This window comes from Pezoporus wallicus, unplaced genomic scaffold, assembly GCF_028554395.1.
Source record: "Pezoporus wallicus isolate ANWC-B61680 ecotype Strahan unplaced genomic scaffold, APGP_CSIRO_Pwel_v1 scaffold_6446, whole genome shotgun sequence".
Classification (NCBI taxonomy): domain Eukaryota; kingdom Metazoa; phylum Chordata; class Aves; order Psittaciformes; family Psittacidae; genus Pezoporus; species Pezoporus wallicus.
Window position 1 is genome coordinate 2,586,556 of NW_026636264.1, and position 18,917 is coordinate 2,605,472.

General features: G+C 38.4%; 1 protein-coding gene across 4 annotated transcripts in view; it reads left to right on the plus strand.

The window, feature by feature from the left end:
* Nucleotides 1-18,917, plus strand: part of ZDHHC20 (zinc finger DHHC-type palmitoyltransferase 20) — a 42,550-nt gene that overhangs the window by 21,690 nt on the left and 1,943 nt on the right. The window contains exons 4-12 of one of the 4 annotated variants that reach the window (XM_057399640.1): nt 3,154-3,274; nt 4,650-4,719; nt 5,923-5,955; nt 6,789-6,909; nt 13,140-13,272; nt 15,267-15,393; nt 16,624-16,713; nt 17,739-17,854; nt 18,247-18,324. In XM_057399640.1, coding sequence (XP_057255623.1) covers nt 3,154-3,274; nt 4,650-4,719; nt 5,923-5,955; nt 6,789-6,909; nt 13,140-13,272; nt 15,267-15,393; nt 16,624-16,713; nt 17,739-17,854; nt 18,247-18,284 — 849 coding nt within the window. In that variant the 3' untranslated portion in view covers nt 18,285-18,324. The remainder of the gene's footprint in view (nt 1-3,153; nt 3,275-4,649; nt 4,720-5,922; nt 5,956-6,788; nt 6,910-13,139; nt 13,273-15,266; nt 15,394-16,623; nt 16,714-17,738; nt 17,855-18,246; nt 18,325-18,917) is intronic. The other 3 variants (XM_057399641.1, XM_057399642.1, XM_057399643.1) reach the window with 3 other exon arrangements.

Sequence of the window (18,917 nt, forward strand, 5' to 3'; positions counted from 1 at the left end):
GTTTTGGTTTGAAAAAACAGTGTTAATTGCAATAAGCCTGAGATGGGTTGCCTTGTTTTCTGTTTTCTCTGAGGTGTGTGTATGTAAGGATTAAATATTGGCACCCTAAATTTACAATGTTTCCTTTTCCTTCCTTGGTCTTACAAAGCTTTTAAATTGGCTAAACTATTTGAGGCTTTGTTTACTCTATGGGGGTTGAATTTTTATTCTATTTTTGGCAAGGCTGACTTTCAGTGCTAGTGCCAACCTTAAATGCTTTTGAAAAGAGTTTAAACCATGCTTCTAAGGAAAAGCAAACACTGCTCCACAGTGTTTAATTATGGCTTAGAGATCTGCTTCTTAAGCTACAGAATACAAAGTGAAAAGACCTGAAGACTGTTCTGCTATTTAACTAAGCAAAAAGAGTGAATGAACCTGGTCAGGGATCTAGAACACAAGTCCTATGAGTAGCAGCTGAGGGAACTGGGATTGTTTAAAGAAAAGGAGGCTCAGGGGAAACCTTATCACTCTCTTACAGCTACCTGAAAGGAGGTTGTAGTGAGGTGGGTGTTCATCTGTTCTCCCAAGAAACAAGCAATAGGACAAGAAGAAATGCTCTGAAATTGCACCAGGGAGAGTTCCAAATGTGATTGGAACTGTGTTACTCTAGGTTTTGTAAAGCTGTATGAACTAGAACTGATCATAAAGCTAATACCTAGCAACTTGTACTGTCTGCTTGGATTCTTCAGTAATAGAAGATTTCTTCTGATAGTACTTATTCTGTAGTTACAATGATTGTTGTAGCATGCTTTTCGTATTCAGTGAGTGAAAGGAATGGTTTGGGCATGTGGCATGTAATGAATGTTTCCTATAGCAAGTGTAGAGGTAAATCAGATTGAATACAATTTTCTACAGTTAGCTTAAAAAACTGTGAGGAAGGAGGAACCAAACAACAAGAAGCAAAAAAACACACATTAAAAACAAAACATAAAAAAACACCAAACTAAAAAAACTACTGGCCCTTTTTTCGAGGCAAGACCCTTCTGTTCTTGTAGCAGTGAGTAATTTATGTTGGTTACACTTAAAAACAAAGCCTGACTTCAGAATCTCCCTATTGTATGACAGCATAAATGTATATATTTTTAGTCATTCAAATTAGCCATTCTTGCAAAACAAACAGCATCCTGTGATCTTACTATTGAACTAAAAAAAGATTCTGCAGCTGCTGTTGTTTTAGTGTAATCCCTGTACATTTGTCATAATAAAGAACAATCAACATTTCACAAGATGTAGAAAGAGGAAGGAAACAAAGGGACTCTTTCTGTTTTCAATAAGAGCTGCTGGAACCTCATTGAAAATCCTGTCTGTGGTAACAGACAGCTTTTGATGTCTGTGAACATATCCTGCTATTGTCCAAAGAGACTGTAGTCTCATGGCCCTATGAATTTCTGAAATTAGAACAGAAATATAGTTCTTCAGAAAACCAAAATCCTATCCAGGATTTTTGGAGTAATATTACGATTATGATGTTACTTGAAGAAATTAAAAAGTTTTAAATATTGTGATTTCATTCCTTTTCTGTGCTTTAAAGGTTTCCCATAGAAATGTGGTTTAGAAGCAGTATTTCATCTTTAATACAGCCTGGGCTTGACTGCAGGTCATGGAGACAGGCAGTGGGTCACCTAGCAGACTCACAAGGGGAGTGGGGAGGAGGGAATATAGCACCACTGTTTGCTGGCATGCTGCTTCATATCTGCCTTAAACTTTTGATGTAAGCATATTCAGTTTTCATATTTGAGTAACCATCTGTCTTGGATATTACAGTTAAAAAATTAGGTCAGACTCTTGGTTAAATTTTAATTTCACCCTTCACGTAGATCAGTCCTAGTTTCTGATCATTTATAAGGGGATTGTGGTTCATGTTTCACCTTTCAATGGTGGTAAGGCTCAATAACTGGGATGCTGCTGTATGGAACAGGAGGCTTAACGAGATTCTGTAAAATATAAGGCAACTTGTTTGCATTCTGGGTAATGAAATAATAGAGAAATTCAGCAATGTCTTACTGCTTCTTCCTTTCTGTAAGTGGAGTCTTCGCTATTGCTTGCCAACTGACTGTAATCCAGAAGAGGAAGAAGTACAAGATGAGAGGAAAATCCATGTGAACTAACCATATACATGTTCTTGGTAGGAAAATATAGTTGTATGAAATCACACTAAGACAATCTTTGTTCCAGCTGCACACACAGGATTTTCCACTCACTTCCATGAATACTTTGTCTGTGTGTTCATAAAAAGAGTTCTTGTAGTCCATGCAGGAAGCTCAGAGTTTAAAAGTGCTTCAGAAGAGAAAAATACAAAGGAGATAGTGAGTTCAGGCCCCACTCTGCTGAGGCTTGTCAGCGCATGGGGTTTTGTGGAGCTTAATGGTAAAGCCCACAATTTCAGTGAATACCAAAGTGTTTTACAAGTGAGTAAAAGCTCTCCAGCTTCTTCTGATAAAGCTCTACATTTCAGTGAGGCTTTAACAGGAATGTTCCTATGCTTTACTCAGAATTGGAAGTTTTTCAAACTGTACAGACTTTGGAGAAGTTGCTTTCAATACAGCTCCTGGATTTTGCTGACTACAAAAGTAGAAGTTGTAATGCTGACAGCACCCAAGTAAAATCCCAGTTAAACACTTTCAGTTTCTGTGCTTGAAGCCATGAGGCTGCCCTCTGCCCCACCATGTTCTTGCCCTCTCTGGCTTGTACCCCTCTCTAAGAGAAAGAGGGATAAGAGAACTTTAGTTCCCTGTAGGAACAAAGGAATATTGCATCTTTCTCTTGTTCACAGATCACTTAATTTATGCTTATCAGGAATTAAGGTTGTGCCTTTTTGAAACTCACCATGAGTCTCTACCTTCGTTTGTGTTGAAGGGAAAATGCTGTAGATAATGGAACAGAGATAAAGATTATTTTCTTTAAAATCTGCCCAGGGCTATTGTGGAGTTTTAAGGATCTCTTGTAATTTCTGTGGCAGTCTTCTTTTTTGTATGTGGGGTTTTTTGGTCAGTGGGTGGGGGTTGTCCAAAGACCTAGGAATAAGATACACAGGGTCTTTTCCTTGGAGCTTGACTGGAAGACAAAGTAACAAATAATTTCTTCCCATTGATCCATTTTCTCCCTCCCTCCTAGTTCTGCTTGTCAAAAGCTGATAAAGAACAATATGAAAAAGAAGAGAGACCAGAATACCAGCAGGAGATTTTGAGAAGAGCTGCTAAAGATTTGCCTATCTACACGACAACAGCATCGAAAGGTGAGATTAAAATAATTCTGTGCTCCTGAAGCTGCTAGTTTAATTCAGTGAAATTCATTTGATGTCACTGAATGAACAATCTATTATGCACATATTGAAAGGCCATGACCTTGTTTTGTTATTTGTTTGGACTGGGTTTTTTTTCCCCCAAGAGAAACTGGAGTCCTTTGTCTGGGGATCTCAATATGGAGCTGCTCTTTAGAATAATTATAAGTTTGAAAAAAATCCATTTCTAGCAAGCAGATAGATGATAACATTTATCTCTAATTATAGCTATAAAAATAAACACAACAAAGAAATACAGTTAAATCAGCTAGAAATAGAGAAAATTAAACTTTTTACTCAATTTTATAATCATTAATATCCCCCTTTTAAACTTCTTTTTATGAGTGGTTCAGCAGTTCAGCAAGAGGAGAAACATCATACCTAAGGCTAGAATTTAAGAACGAATAAATGTTATTCCATTTCCATCTGTAATTCAGTACAAAGCTAGTTATAGGCTATTTCTGTATTTGCTTTTAATATGTATAGGCATTTTGATTCCAACTTGTATATGAATGATCTGTGAAACTGCTGTCTTATGCATATATATATTCTTTAAAAAAAAATTAATCTATGTATATAAATCTGTTTTGCTTTCTTGAAACGAAGAACCCTGTATAGTTTTCCAAAAACATAAACTCCTCAGAATAACTGTTCCAAAGTTGTGACTTTCCAAAGTCTAAGGACACCTGGCTTTTTTGAATTTAAGCCTCCCTTTAAGGGAATCCCAGTCTAAGTTCCTCAAGTGGTCTGGAAAGCTCTTGCCAGCTCTTAGCAGTTCTGCGTAGTTGTAGGTGTTGGCTTTCCTCCCCCTTTCAAACTGCCTGTGCTGGTGTCTTGTTTCCATTGAGAAGAGCCTGAAGGCTTGTTTAAAAATACCCAGGAAAGATGAGGAAGAGCTGATTTACTGAACAGTCTGCTAGATCACTCTGTGGTGAAGAGGATAGAGAAAGCTAATGCAGAAAGTTGGCTTGCTGAAAGAACATGTTGTCACAATAGGATGTTGGAGTAGCCTGTCCAGAGGTGAAAGCAAGCAAGCCATAGGGGATCAGTGCCAGAGGATGAAGGATGGGAAGCCTGAGAAGCCAAAGAGTAAATGGAAATGGACTCAGTACAGTAGTAATAGATTGAAGTGTTTAAAATACTTTCATATGTTACATTTCTTTAAAAAAAATCAGGAGTACACATATGAGAGTAGGCACATGAAGGCCTGTGAGAACAGGTGTGGTAGGGGAGGGCAGGGAGCTCTTTAAGATTCAGTTCATGTTAAGGGAGAAAACCTTTGTAAAATTAAATGAGTTCTAATGACTTGACCCTTTCCACTTAAATGCAGCAATCAGATACTGTGATCGATGCCAGCTAATCAAACCTGACCGCTGCCACCACTGTTCCGCGTGTGACATGTAAGTTACTGTATCTAAAATGATGGGGTTTTGTCTTTCCTGTGATCGTTTCAGTGTGTTCATGTCTTTGGTGTGTCAGCCCCTGCACAACAGATTTTACTATTGTTCCTCTTTCAGACCCTAACTACTTGGATTTCATGAAAGAGCAAAGTTCCTCCTGTTGGTGTAATATTCTTATTGCTGCCCCATTGTCCAAAGTGGCAGAACTTTCTAGGAAACCTGCTTGAGGCTTTGTAAAATAGTGCTTATATTAATAAATAAATAAAGTAAAAATCAGCAATTGAAAACGAGGAAAGGCAGGTCCAAGATAACCAGCACCAGCAAATGCTTATTATAGAACTATTATATCTTGATTTTTTTCAGTGTTGAAACAGATGTGTGCTATTAATAATGCTAAAAATCTTAGAGATTGACAGTGGAATTGCATCCCTTAACCATTTCAAAGACATCCCTGCTATTCCCTAGCTTGATTCTGAATCATCAGACAAGTCTGAGGGCACTGAAGACGGAAGCTATGAGTGAGACTTCAGTAGGTTGAGCTTGAGGAAACGTAGTTAACTGAAGAACCTAATACATGTCTTTTGGCTAAAATCTTATTTATTAGCAAATACGGTGAATGTGTCTGTGTGTCTGAAATGTCTAGTGTCTGTCCTTACAATAGAACTGGATGGAAATGACATGTGACTGTTCACATTACCCACTGTGCTGCTCTTTTCCTCAATTAGCTTTAAACAAGCAAGGAGAAAACAAAAAACGGTAGTAAAAATAACCCTAAGGTAGACTTAGTTGGAGTGAATGCCAGGCTAACATACTTTACCCACACAATACTGAGGGGTCCTTACAGATTTGTTTTGTCTCAGTGCACACATAAAACTAGGGTGGCTTAATGAATTATTATGTAGTGTTGCTCAGCAATGCTTCCTCTGTTAATTTAAGAGACTGTTCATAATTTCGCTGAATCTCACTCGGTCTTTTTGTGTGGAAGGACGGCTGCTATAGTACAGAGAATTGGCATGATTGAGAAGGATTTGAAAAAGATACAGTGGGGCAGAGTACTTTAAAGAACAAACAAGTAAACAAAAGAAAAAGAAAACAGGAAACCCAACTCCTCTCCCCTCAACCCCCAGCCTGCAGAAGCGAGAAGTATGTGCCTTAGAAAGAAAATGTATTTTTTGCTTTAACTTGCTGGAAATTCTCTTTCAGATGTGTACTAAAAATGGACCACCACTGTCCATGGTAAGTTTAAGAAAAAATAAAAATCAGTAATAATAATGAATTAGATCCTGCATGAGTTAGATGCTGCTTCAAAAATGCAACTTTGAAGTAAAACTTGATTTTTTTCACATAACTTCTTGAGGCTTTAATATGTGAAAATAAATCTTGCTCCTGATCTGTTGAAACATATTGTTGCAGGCCCAGTACCCCAAACCATGCAATTTCTCTTCATATAGAGAAACCCTAGTTAGTGAGACCTGAGAGAAGTGGCATTTCTTCCTTTTGTTTACTTTGGTATTGTTACCAGGAGAAGAGACACCCACTACTCTGTGAAAATAAGTTCTCAATTCTGGATGATACATAAGACCCACTCAGACAATTACTCTTCTGCAGTTTGTATTCTTTGGTAGTCAGTAAAAATATTACTTGCTGTCACTGTAAGAATACTCTATCAGTAGTTGACTTCTAGGTGGTTTTGTAACCACTGAAATTGGAGAGGCTCATATCATCTTCCATTTTGGCTATAGTTAGTTCATAGTGTGTGAGATGCTTCCTATACAGACTGTATGTATCATATGCTTTGCCAGCTCGTGTCATGTCCTGTAGAACTTCTTGGGGGACAAAATTTATGTGAAGGGCCCACATCATTTGGCCTGAGGAAGAACTTTATTCAAAATGGTGGCTTAAAATGCTTCTGTAACACTAGTGCCGGACTGTTTTGGACATACCACTGACGTCATACACATTATGCTCTCTAAAAGCTGAATGTATTGGGTTTTGGGTTTTTTTTTTTGTTTTGGGTGTTGTTTTTTTTTAATATCATAGTAACCTCTTTCTCTTTCCCCTCCTTCTAGGGTGAATAATTGTGTGGGATTTTCTAACTACAAATTCTTCCTCCTGTTTTTAATGTATTCCTTACTGTACTGTCTGTTTGTTGCTGCTACAGTCTTGCAGTACTTCATAAAGTTTTGGACAGTAAGTTCTAAGGCTTTTTTTTGTTCTTCATTTGTTTAATTCTGGATGTATTATTGGAAGCTGTATCAGCATGTTGTCACTCACCATTTACTCTGTTCCATAGTTCATTACTGTTAACAGCATCAATCAAAGAAGCAGGAGAACCTTCTGAATCTTAATGAATTAAATGTATTACACTGCCCAGGATGAGTAATAGGAGGAAGAAGTTCTGATGAGGACACTGCAATTTCTCTGCTCCATCAAAATCGAGTAGCACAGCTCAGGTTATTTTGAGACTATCAGATACAGATACGTAGGTATAGAAAGAACTGGCTACATTAAATACAATATATAGAATCGTGTGTGTCTCTGTATACACACACATGTGTATAAAAAATAGTGAGAAATGTGAAATATAAATAAAAGTTTTGTATCTTCCTAGACTTGTCTATGGATAATCTGCTACCAGATAAGGCAGATTAATTTCTTGGGAACTGACCAACCTCTGTTTTGGAGTCCCTGTATAGGCATGTCTGAACTTCATACTAGTAGTTTTTATCAGTCTAATATGGGTAGAATGGTAAGATACGTACACAGTGTGAATGATATACATCTCCCTTGCAGCTATAGTCAGTTGTCAAATGATTGATACCATACACACATCTTAGCAGATTTAATAACATCCGTGTGAAGAGCAACCATTCTTGTATGTCTGTGTTGTATTCCCCCTATCAATTTTGTTCCAGTCCCATTCCAGGCTAAATGGAGTGTCTTCTGGTGGTGGTCTCTTTCATCTCCAAGAGTTTGTGATTCTTTCTGTCTCTAGGCAGAAGAGCAGGTGATGGAATTCCTTTAATCAGTTTCCACTAGCTAGCATGGGAAAAGTCATTGTAAGTGAAAGGCTCTCCATCACATCTTTATGAGTAAATAACAGCACTTAGATGTTGTTCCTGTCAGTAACTGGGAAAAGCAGTCATTATCCATAGCTGTAGAAGGAATATTGGAGCAAAAAGATGTTGCCATGTTCAGGGTAAGAGAAGCTTGATCATGTACTCAGAATAGCTGTATTTTGAGACAGTTTGCATTAGACAGGTAGGATAAATGGTGCAAAAAGAATGTTTATGTTCACCTAAGCCTATGGGTCTTACCTGCCAAAGTACTATGTTTCTTTAAGTCTGTCAGTCTGTGTAGCAGCCTGTCACTAGACAGCAAGGAACTATTTGGTAATTGAGCTGTCAGTATTGTGTGAGATGAAAGCCATGAGTGTATTTATCAGTCCTAGCTGTGGCTTGACAAATATTTCAAATGAAATGGTCTGATTCTGCTGTTCAGTCTTATGTGACTGTAAATAGATAAATTTTTAATTTGTGAATGTGCCATTCCCGAATCTGCCTGGCTGCTTTCCAGCACATGGTGTGCAATGTCTGATGAATCTGTAGATGTAGAAATCTTACATATTTACTGGTCAGTGCTTGAGGGTAAAAAAAAAAAAGGAATTTACTTTTTCATCTCACTTCATAAGTATTAGTGCCACAGAAGTCTGCAGGACATCTGACCACAATGAACATTTAATGGCATTTGTAGCAAGGCTTTTCCAAAGCCCATCAGACTGAATACCGAAGTAGACCCTTCAGCAGAGGGTGTAAACTTAAGAGGGATTTTTTTTCTCTCTCTCTTTGGTAATGATTTAGTTGCTAAAAATGCATTCCTGCAAGAGTGGGCTACTTCTGAAATGTGACCATAAACAATGTAGTCATGTGCTTGCACTTGTTGCATTTGCTTTTGGGTATTTCCCAGACAGAACTTGGTGATGCCATGGTCTTACCATTAGAGTAGATCTCTGAATCACTGTACTCATATTAAATCAGTTAATTCACAAAGCTAATATTCCTCTGATTTTTAAAATAGCCTGATTGAAGTAGACTTCCAGAAAGAGGTGGCAGCACCATAATTGTGTAGGCTTGCAAAATTTACTATGTCTCTAATATGTAAGCTTTTAGGCAATTTCTTTTGACTGCAGAATAGAGTCCTGTAAGCTTCTCTCTACATCTGTATCCAGACTGGAGTGGAGTACTGCTGACATGTGCTGTCTATAGACTGCTTCAACATATTGCAAATGCTCAGCTTTGTCTGATACAGCATCAGACAGATTACTGTTTTGACATTTTCTGTTGAGGCTCTCTAGATGTTGGTTTTGTCCCCTCAAAGCTTGACAGAAATGTTACAGTATGGCTTCAAACGGCAAATGTTCAAACAGCTTCAAATGGCAGTGTTTCTTTTTTTTTTTTTTTTTTTTGCTTCCTCACTTATGTTACTCAAATCATCGTATATACTACTGTATATATCCAGTGTTGGGATGGAAGATGAATTGCTTTTTTGGGGGAGCGTATCCTTGGGCGCTTCAGACCTTGTAATAGTGAGGTTGTGAAGGTGTACATGCTAACAACACATTTTAGCAATCCAGTTTTTGCGCTATGGATAATACTTGCATGGAGACACAGCACATATGCAGGTACTTGCAAACCTTGTGAGATATGCACACTTACCCAACTCTTCTGTTGAAGAGAGTCTTCTTGTTTCCCACTTATACATGCAAGACATCTACACTCATGCTCTCTACAGAAGCGCTGAAGAAAGATCTTGATACTGTTCATACAGTGATGGAACAACTACGCTGGCTGTAAATGTTTACTACAGGCTTACTGATGTGGATGTTAAAATCTGTTTTATAGATTAAGGGAATATGAACTACTCTTTTTTTCACACTGATAACTACTTTTCCTATACACATAATGTTTTTATTTCTACCTAGGAAGTTGTTAAAGATGAACAGATAAAACCTCAGTTCAACCAAATGTATTTGAAATAAACACCAGCACTGGCTGAATGCCCAGTCCTTGATGCCTTGTTTGCATAGTGGTACTTCCCAGTGTATATTTCTGTCTATTCTCATTCTTGCTGCATTCCCTCCCCCTTGAAAACCCTATGTTTTCCAGCTGTTTTCAGTGTCTTTCATTGTCCTCCAAATTATTTTGGTAGTCCTGAGTAGAGCTAATTCAGGGATGTGATAATGTGTTCTGGGTAGATGGAGCATGCTTCTGCAAAACTTCAGTTGTATTAACAAAACAAACAAAAAAGGAGATTCCAGATCCTTAGTGAGAGCTCATTCCTCTTGCATGTACCCATAAAGACAAATACCAGATCTTTTGACATTTTTTGAGATCTAAGTTAGATCTAGCGACTAAAAAATGAGCAATCAGTCATGCTTTGACAGCATGTTTTTTATTGTGGAATTTGTTTGAGGTTTTTTGTGACCTTGATACATGCTGAAATGACTGTATGCTTTTGAAGGAGTTTGTAACGGGACTCTTTATAATAGTGACTGGCTTCAGTTTATTATGTTTGCTAAGTAGCCTACATTTTGTTGTGCAAATTGCTTCCTTTTCTAAGCTCCACAACTCTCTCACCTGCAAGACTCTGCTTCTGTACTGCTGAGCATAATGTTCTTATGTAACAAATGTTTGAAGTTTCACTCTCTTTTTAACGTGCTATGGCTGCTAGAACACAACAGTGAATAAGCTTGTTATATACACTCAAAGCCTGCATGCTTCTCTTCAGGAAGGAATTAGCCTTTTTTTGAAAGATGCTTCAGTTCTGCAGCTGTCATTCAAGAATTTACAACCAGTGGCTGAAACTGGGTAGTCAGAAGATGTGAATGCTCCTTGGAGATCATGCAGATTAATAATGGGTAATCAAAAAAAATCCCTCTCAGGTTATAAAGCCACTGTTTAGGAAGATGCAGCTGGAAGTAAACCTGTATTTTCTGGCCCACAGGAAACACAAAGGCTAAGCTGGTACTGATACTAGAGTTTCAAAATGAAGAATTGGCCTGAGAATTCTTTATCGAGAACCATTTTGTTTAAATATGCAATTCCAAAAGAGTCACAGAAATAGAGCTTACAAAAATGAATTAGGAAACTGGGGAATAATGCAGTGTACTCTGAGGTAGGAGGAGTTATCATAGCTTTAACATGAAGCTTAGGAATAAGTGGCAATTTGAATATGTGTTTTGATAGCTTTGATTTCAATGGATCACGAAATACAACACATCCCTACAGCAGAGGGAAGAGGGACTGTTGCACAGACTGTCAAAGCAAAACTGTATCAATGAAAAGGCAGTAAATAAGGAAACTGAATTTAGCTGGCAGTTCAAAGAGCTGGACTGTGTTATCATTTTCTTACTGTAGCATGATCTGATGTTAGCCAGCATTTTATAAATGCTGTGTGTATCTGCCTGACTCCACGGTAAATCCCAGGGCTCTTCCCTAGACATTCTGTGCAGATTAGTGTAACTTAAAAGCCATACGTCTTGCCTACAACAGCGTCATTAAGCTCTAGCATCTGAGCTGAGATGATGAATACTACTCTTCAGGTATAAAGCTTGGAATTTAAAAGCTAATTTAAGCTTTCCTGTTTATTTTCTTATGTACTGGTTCAATTTCAGATGTTACACTGAAGATACATCCCACAAAGATATTTCAGTACTTGGAAAGAAGAAAAACTGCACTGATGTACTGATAGGTTCTTTGTGCAAAGAATGGCAATTTTTTTTTTTATGGTTTTGACTGAAACTACATCTAATGGTAATAGATGTGTTCTGAAGTTAGAAAGGTTTTGTAATTTATAAGCAATTCTTTATACCTCTGGAGTATTCTGAGCTTTTCAGACCTTTCTGAATGGTTTCGTCATACAGAATATTCACATAAGCATTACTTGTGATTCAGAGAATGCACCTGGTGTAGTCAGGCTGCTCAAGATGAGGAACCACTTGGAAGTGATCCAGAATAGCTGTACTACTATATTTCAGTAGCAAGATTTTATGCTTTGGAAGTTAGTAGTGTGCTCTTATGTACTTTCTCCTCCATTCTCTAGGAGAACAAGGGCTCAGACTGCTGTTGGGTGTTAGAAATTGGCACAGCTGAGAGCACCAACCATTTTGTTCTTAACATAGCCTGTGCTGTTTTCAAACACTTTGTCTTAACATAATACTAGTGTTTAATAATTGTCTTTGTTTGCGCAAAGCTTTGCCACAGGAAAGCTGCAGAGAATTGTCCAAAGGTAAAATTCAATATTGCTGTAATTATTTAAATACTGTTCCTGCTGTAATTTTTCTAATGCAGTCTTCCATGGTAGTTATTTACACTATCAGAGAAAGAAGGAGACTTGTAATGTGTTTCCTGTGAATATAGGCAGTGTACAGGGATAAAGATAATGCCCATGTGCACTTGATCTTAATTGAAATGTCTTTTAGTCTAAAAGAAAAAAATCGGCATTAGATAAGTGGGTATACTGAATGAGCTAGTGGAAAAAGTAATGGCAATAATGGTATTTAAACAGCTGAATTAAAATAGCCTCTCTGCTTTCATAGTGCTGTTAAAGGTCAGCTACTTAAAAGTTCTGTGATTTTGAGGATATAAAAGCAGAATAGTATTGTTACAAATCCCACTGGCCTCTTGAAAGTGCAAGCCTAAAAATACCTAGGCTAGGGGGTGGAATTGACTATCTGATATGGGTGGGAGGTTGTATTTTTTTTTTTTTTTATCTGGTGGCTGTACTGAAATTGTTTTTCACATGTATCTTCTGGTGATTCATTTCTGCCTAGTCAGACATGGCAGATTGGTTTTGGTAGGCACATGCTGGTTATTGTTGAAATCTCAGAGATCATAAAAAATTGAAGATCTGTCCCATGTCTTGTCTCTAGTTGTTCAGTCTTAGAAAGACAGTATGACAGCCTTTCCCGTTTTACGTTCCTTGCAGCAGTTCAGAGGCAGGTCCTTTGCTCGGAAAGGATTTGGCCATTTTTGTTGTATTTTCTTCCCTTCAAATAAAGTGATTTTGGACATGCTTTCTCTGTGTCTCTTTGGCTGTGGGTGGACAGTTAACATTTTTTTTAGTATAGGAATTTTTTTTTTCCCCCTTGCTCCTTACTATGCATTTAAAAACTAAGACATGAACATAGGTACTCATGCTACTAAACTCAGGTTGAGGGGTACCCATCAGCTTTTGAAGCTGTTGTATACCAGCCTAGCATGACATGAAATGCAAGCTGGGCTTGTGTTTTTTTAACTTTGTGAAAAGTGAGGTGAAAGACCTATACAAGAATGGGTATGGCAGAAAAATGTTTAATGACAATGCTGCATTAGTTGCTAAGAAGTGTTAATGTATTAATCTCTTTCTCTCTTTCTTCCCAGAATGAATTGCCAGTTACCCATGCAAAATTCCACGTCCTTTTCCTTTTCTTTGTGGCAGCCATGTTCTTCATCAGCATACTGTCACTCTTCAGCTACCACTGCTGGCTAGTTGGCAAAAACAGATCAACCATAGGTCAGTTAATTTGAATGTGGAACTATTCATTGTCCAGAAAACCAACAAGTCAGTGGGGATGTGAGGTCTACAGGATATGCCATCACATATAAACAGTTTTGTTAAGTATTGTGCAATAAAAAGCATATTCACTAAAAGTAATTTAAAGGAGAAACATACAGGGAAATGAAGCATGTATAAGGGTCCTCTGCTGGAGCCAAACATTCAGATTCATGATGAATGTTAATTTCTTCTGTTTGTACTTTGGAGATCTCTGAGGCACTGTGCATTTTTGTGTGTGCGTTTTTTATAGTAATAACTGTATTACCTAATTGTTACTTGTCAGTAACCCTCTTGTTTTAATACTTTGAGTAGCTGGGTGGCCCCACCCAGGGTAAAGGCTCTACTGTATATTAGCATGCTACGTTTTAAACTAGATCCAAAAGAGTATTCTAATCCTGTGAGAGAAAATGGACCCTATTAGGAAGTGGCTTGTAAAAGCAGTGTTATAAAAATGGAAACACTGATGCACACTTCCTAAATAATGAAAGATTCACATGTTTTCTATGCCTACATGTTTTAAGGGCTTTGACCAGCATAAGCAAGTTATGTGCATGAGTTGAAATATCTAAAGTTCTTGCTAAATCAATTTTTAAGTGTTTCTCTCGGGGGGTAGAGGGGATAGGGACTGGTGGGTATTTGCACAACTGAGTTAAATCAAAATCTTACACCTTTCAATGGAAGTCAAATTTCTAATCTCAAAAAGGAAGTGGGTTGGTTAAAAGCTGAAATAATTTTCAGCTTGCTAGAATTTTTTGATGGAGGAAGTGTTTTGATTGCTTGACAGGAAGGCTGTTTGAGTCCTTTCTCTTTTAACATATCTAGATTTAGGGAATATTCAGTCTCCTTTTCAGCTTTGAACAAAATTTTAGCATATTCCTTGCCTAAAAGTCACTGGTCACAGTTGGTAACCCAGTACTTTTATTTACTGCCTGGATCATAGAATCATAGAATAGTTAGGGTTGGAAAGGACCTTAAGATCATCTAGTTCCAACACTCCTGCCATGGGCAGGGGCACCTCACACTAAACCATATCACCCAAGGCCTCGTTTAACCTGGTCTTGGACACTGCCAGGGATGGAGCATTCACCACCTCCCTGGGCAACCTATTCCAGTGCCTCACCACCCTAACAGGAAAGAATTTCCTCCTTATATCCAGTCTAAACTTCCCCTGTTTAAGTTTTGACCCATTACCCCTTGTCCTGTCACTACAGTCCCTAATGAAGAGTCCCTCCCCAGCATCCCTATAGGCCCCCTTCAGATACTGGAAGGTTTCTATGACATCTCCACGCAGCCTTCTCTTCTTCAGGCTGAACAGCCCCAACTTTCAAGAAGAGCTGTTGGTATGGAGAGAGCAATGAGTCCTCTCAGTACTTCCCAGGGGTGTAACTGGACTGACTAGAAAACTGGTGGTGGCTTACTACAGCATGTGTTGTCTATGTTTCTAATGTAATAGCTATCATCTTTCCCTGATACCATGGGATGCTCTTAATTCAACTGCAGGCCTTGGCAGAAGTGGCAAAATACTGTCCTGTATGGGTTCAGGTCCAGTGGTGCTTATGGTAAATTGCTTTTGAAAGAGGAAGCCACCTGCTCAAAGAAGGTTTCACAGGCCAAAGAGAGTACTAGCCATTGATGGATAAGGGGTGTGGTATCTTTGGCACTTTGGCATGCTGATGGTACTTAGCTCTGTCTCAGACCTTGGATTAAAGTAAAGAGAAAGATGACTGTTCTGCTTATGAGACTTTCTTACCTTTCTATTTTTGTCAGTAACCCTGTGATTGTTTTTGTAATGCTTTCTGATTACTCGAGATTACTTTCCCCCATCCCCCGTAATATACATCAAGATTGTCTCAGCCTGCCCAGCACTGTTTTCACAATAGATAAGTCTGAGTCTGTTTATCTTCCCTGACTCCTTATCACTTTAGAGATCCTGCATGTTTTTTCTTTTACAGAAACATTCCGTGCACCTACATTTCGAAATGGCCCTGATAAAAATGGCTTTTCTCTTGGGTGCAGCAAAAATCTGAGGGAAGTTTTTGGAGATGAAAAGAAGTATTGGCTAATCCCTATCTTTACCAGGTATTCAGTCTGAATGGGAATGAATTGGGAATAAATTGATCCCATGGCTTTCACCTTGCTTTCCCTTCTCCTAAAAAAAATAAGGGACAGCTGAAATGCCAAGTTGTAAATCTTGCACAATGAATATTGGTGTAGAGAAAATGTGCAGGAGAAAACTAAGCAAATTGTGTGGGGTTTTCATTCAATGACAAGGGTCTTCTAGATACAGAAATTTGGAAAGGTTTGAGAAGTGTATTTCAAAATTTATACACCTTTTGGCTATAGTACTACTGTCTAATTGTAAAGCAGAAATCAGCGACTCAGTCGAGATCCAAATGCTTGAACTTCAACTGCTTGATGTTGTTCAGCTGGAACAACATCAGTTTAAAAACACCCCCTCTTACCCCTAAGAACATTTGACAGCTTTCCTTTTGCTGTAGCTGACGGTTTCAGTATCAGAGCTGCCTGAAAAAGTGCATGTAAATAAGCAGCACTGCAAAAAAGAAAAAAAAACCCTTATGTAAAGCTGGTTTAAAACTTCAGCTGAGCTGGTGTTAGGGAGTTGCAAACATGCCTCAGAAGCTTGAAACAAGGCTGACCTGCTGCCCACTCCCACCACTCCTGAAAGCAGAAATAAGTAGGAGCAGTGTTTCAACATTGCTTTTGGGGACTGTATATCAGTTTAAAAGGTTGGTGAACCTATTTGTGAAGCTGAGGTCTGGTTGCAGAGCAGCAGAGGTAATAAAAAGATCTTAAGTTGACTGGGCTATATTGTAGACGGATCAGGCTGTTTTGCCACCATGTTTGTCCTGATTAAACTTGCTTTAAAAGAAGGCTTAGCTAACCTCAGAATGATGGGCGGAGGGAAAAGCACGGCCACCAAAATATTATTTATGCTACAGCTTCTGGGGTTGTAAATACTACATGACTATGTAAGTCTGACTACATGTGTATGGTGGTTTATGGGAAGGCAAGGACTACAGTCTACAGAAACAGTGTTTTTGAAATAGATAGGCTAGTGCTGTGCTCAGCAGTCCATACTGCATGGTAGAGTGGGAATCATTTGAGCTCCAAGATTTAATTAACTGATCATCCAGTTTAGTGGTTAGAACTGCCTTTTTCAAGTCCAGAGTTCAGTGCTGCACTCAAGTAATTGATTCAAGCCTGTAGTGTTTGCTTATCGCATGGGTACTTGTTCAGTTCATTAAAGTCAACTACAAACAGTAATTTGAATCTTTATTTCTGGTTTAGTTTGGGCGATGGGTGTAATTTCCCAACTCGTTTGGTGATTATGGATCCAGAGCAACTTGCTGTCTCAAGCCAAAATGAACCTGCCAAAAGGTAACTGTTGTATTTAAGATACTGATTTTGTACTGCTCCATACTTAGAGAAGAATTTGTTTCAAACTTATTTTTTAATGTTTCATACTTCTTGTCATCTTCAGAGTTACTTTGTAAGTCTTCAGAGAAGGACAGACTGGATCAAGACTAAGAAGTATTGCTTGATGCAGAAAGTGTTTTCTTGATTTTGACCTATAACAGAGGAAACTAATACAGAAAAATACAGTCAAAAAAGTCCTAGGGGAGGCTGAAAAATGGTCCCTGGGGAAAAAAAAATGCTTAAGATATTTTTTTGAATGAGAGGCTAGGTGGTATTTGTATTTCACCTCCTCTAGCATGTTGTCGTGGTTTAAACCATGTTTAAATAAGGGATGTTGAGACACAGTTTTCAAGAGTGGTTGATCATTGTGGCTATTTGCTGGCTTTTAACACTGGAGGGGTTTTAGCTCATTACTTGGGGGTGTTCACATTTGCCATTTTAGAAGCATTCTGTGTAAGTTTTGTGAGTTAGTAGCTGATGTTGTGAGCAGCAGTCACCTGATTTATCAAGCATTAAGGGGTTCAAAGGCAATACTGTGAAGAATATGCTTCCAGTGCAATATAACCTGTGGAATTTACACAAGAGCAGGACCTTTGTGCAAACAGCAGTGTCCTTTTGCATTAGGAAGATTTTCAGCATAAGGCACTAGCATTTGCTGGTGGGATAAAATGGCATTAGGTTGTTCTTTTGAGATAGTACTAGTTAGTTTTTCTTTTCAACTGTGTGGCAGTAGCATTGTTGTTCTCACGCCGTTTCTTGTCTATTAGTCTGTGGTTTTCTCCATTAGAACTGTGAGTAGCCTATGTCAGGTAAGGGTTTCGACTGATGACCAGAGCAGGCATATAGGAGAATTAGGATTGGGAGCAGGAGGCCATTTTTAGTTGTCAGTATAGGGTTTTGTTTGCCTTGCTCTGAGTAACTAGAAATGTCTGAAATAAGCAGTTCCTGCCATTATGGAATTCCTGTTGACTTTGCTTACTTCTCAGCTCTGGACCAAATCAGTCCTTTCCTACTCGACCACTCAGTGAATCACAAAATCGATTGCTAACCAGTGACAGTCAGTGGGTGGAAAGTGGCCCTGAAGAGGAAAATGTTAAATCAGGTAGCTTGTGCTGTAAAACTTCTGATGATTCTATGGTTTTGCTTGTGGTGGGTCTTTCAATTTTTTTTAGGTCTAAGTAGTCCCTAGGAATTGGTTGAAATCAAGTAGAAGAACATATGTTCCATAGAATCGCATCAGCATGTTTAGAAGTTAAGGGTAACTTGTGTCCCATGGTCTGCTCCAAAATGAGTCATTACGCTAAGGTAATGGATAGGTAATTCCTGCTTTTGCACTTTGTGTTGTAATACTGGATATTTTCCATTGGATTAGGGGGAGGAAAATACTTTTCTAAAACAGGCACAACATGATAAATGTGCTTTCTGGTTTGAAGACTTTGCTATTTGTTGTGCAACTCTGCAAAAACACATAATTGAGATTCTCTCACATTTTAGGTGCAAAAAAGCATATTATAGTTTCATTGGAAAGCTGATCTGAGTTTATTACTAACCAACCATCTCAGTGAGAAACAGGTAAGACCAACATAATTGCTTGCCATTTCTGTATGTGTATGAGTAAACTAAAATAGACGTCTTGAAGTCAGAAGTTAATAGTCATTGAGCGCAGAGGAGTCCTCTGAGTTGGATGAGTAATAGGAAGGTCTAAATAAAACTCAGAATGGCTGTTAAGAAGGCAAGAATGGGAGTAATGCTGTGGTGCAGGAAACGTGGCCTGGCTAGATCTGAGATGAGTTGTACTAGTCCTGTAATTTAGATTTAAGTGGATAGTGCTGGATTTGTTACCTGACCAGGGAGAAGAATCTAATCTGACAAATAGCCAGTTTCAAGATGAAGCTGTGTCTTGGGGAAGTACTGTTCTAAAGGAACAGCTCCTGAACTGTCTGGTTTTAATCATGTATTGGTAGGTATGCTCTGCTCTTACGCTTTTAAGAAGCTGTGTGCACACAAGGAAGGTGGGTCAATAGGTAAATAAATAATGTGTCTGCGTAGGGACTGCTTCGTCATACTTGGAGTTGACAGTGATCTTTTATGTAAGAGCTCTGTGGGCACTTGGCAATTAGGAAATACAGTGAGTGCTGCTGCATGTATGAAAACTTCTGTGGTGT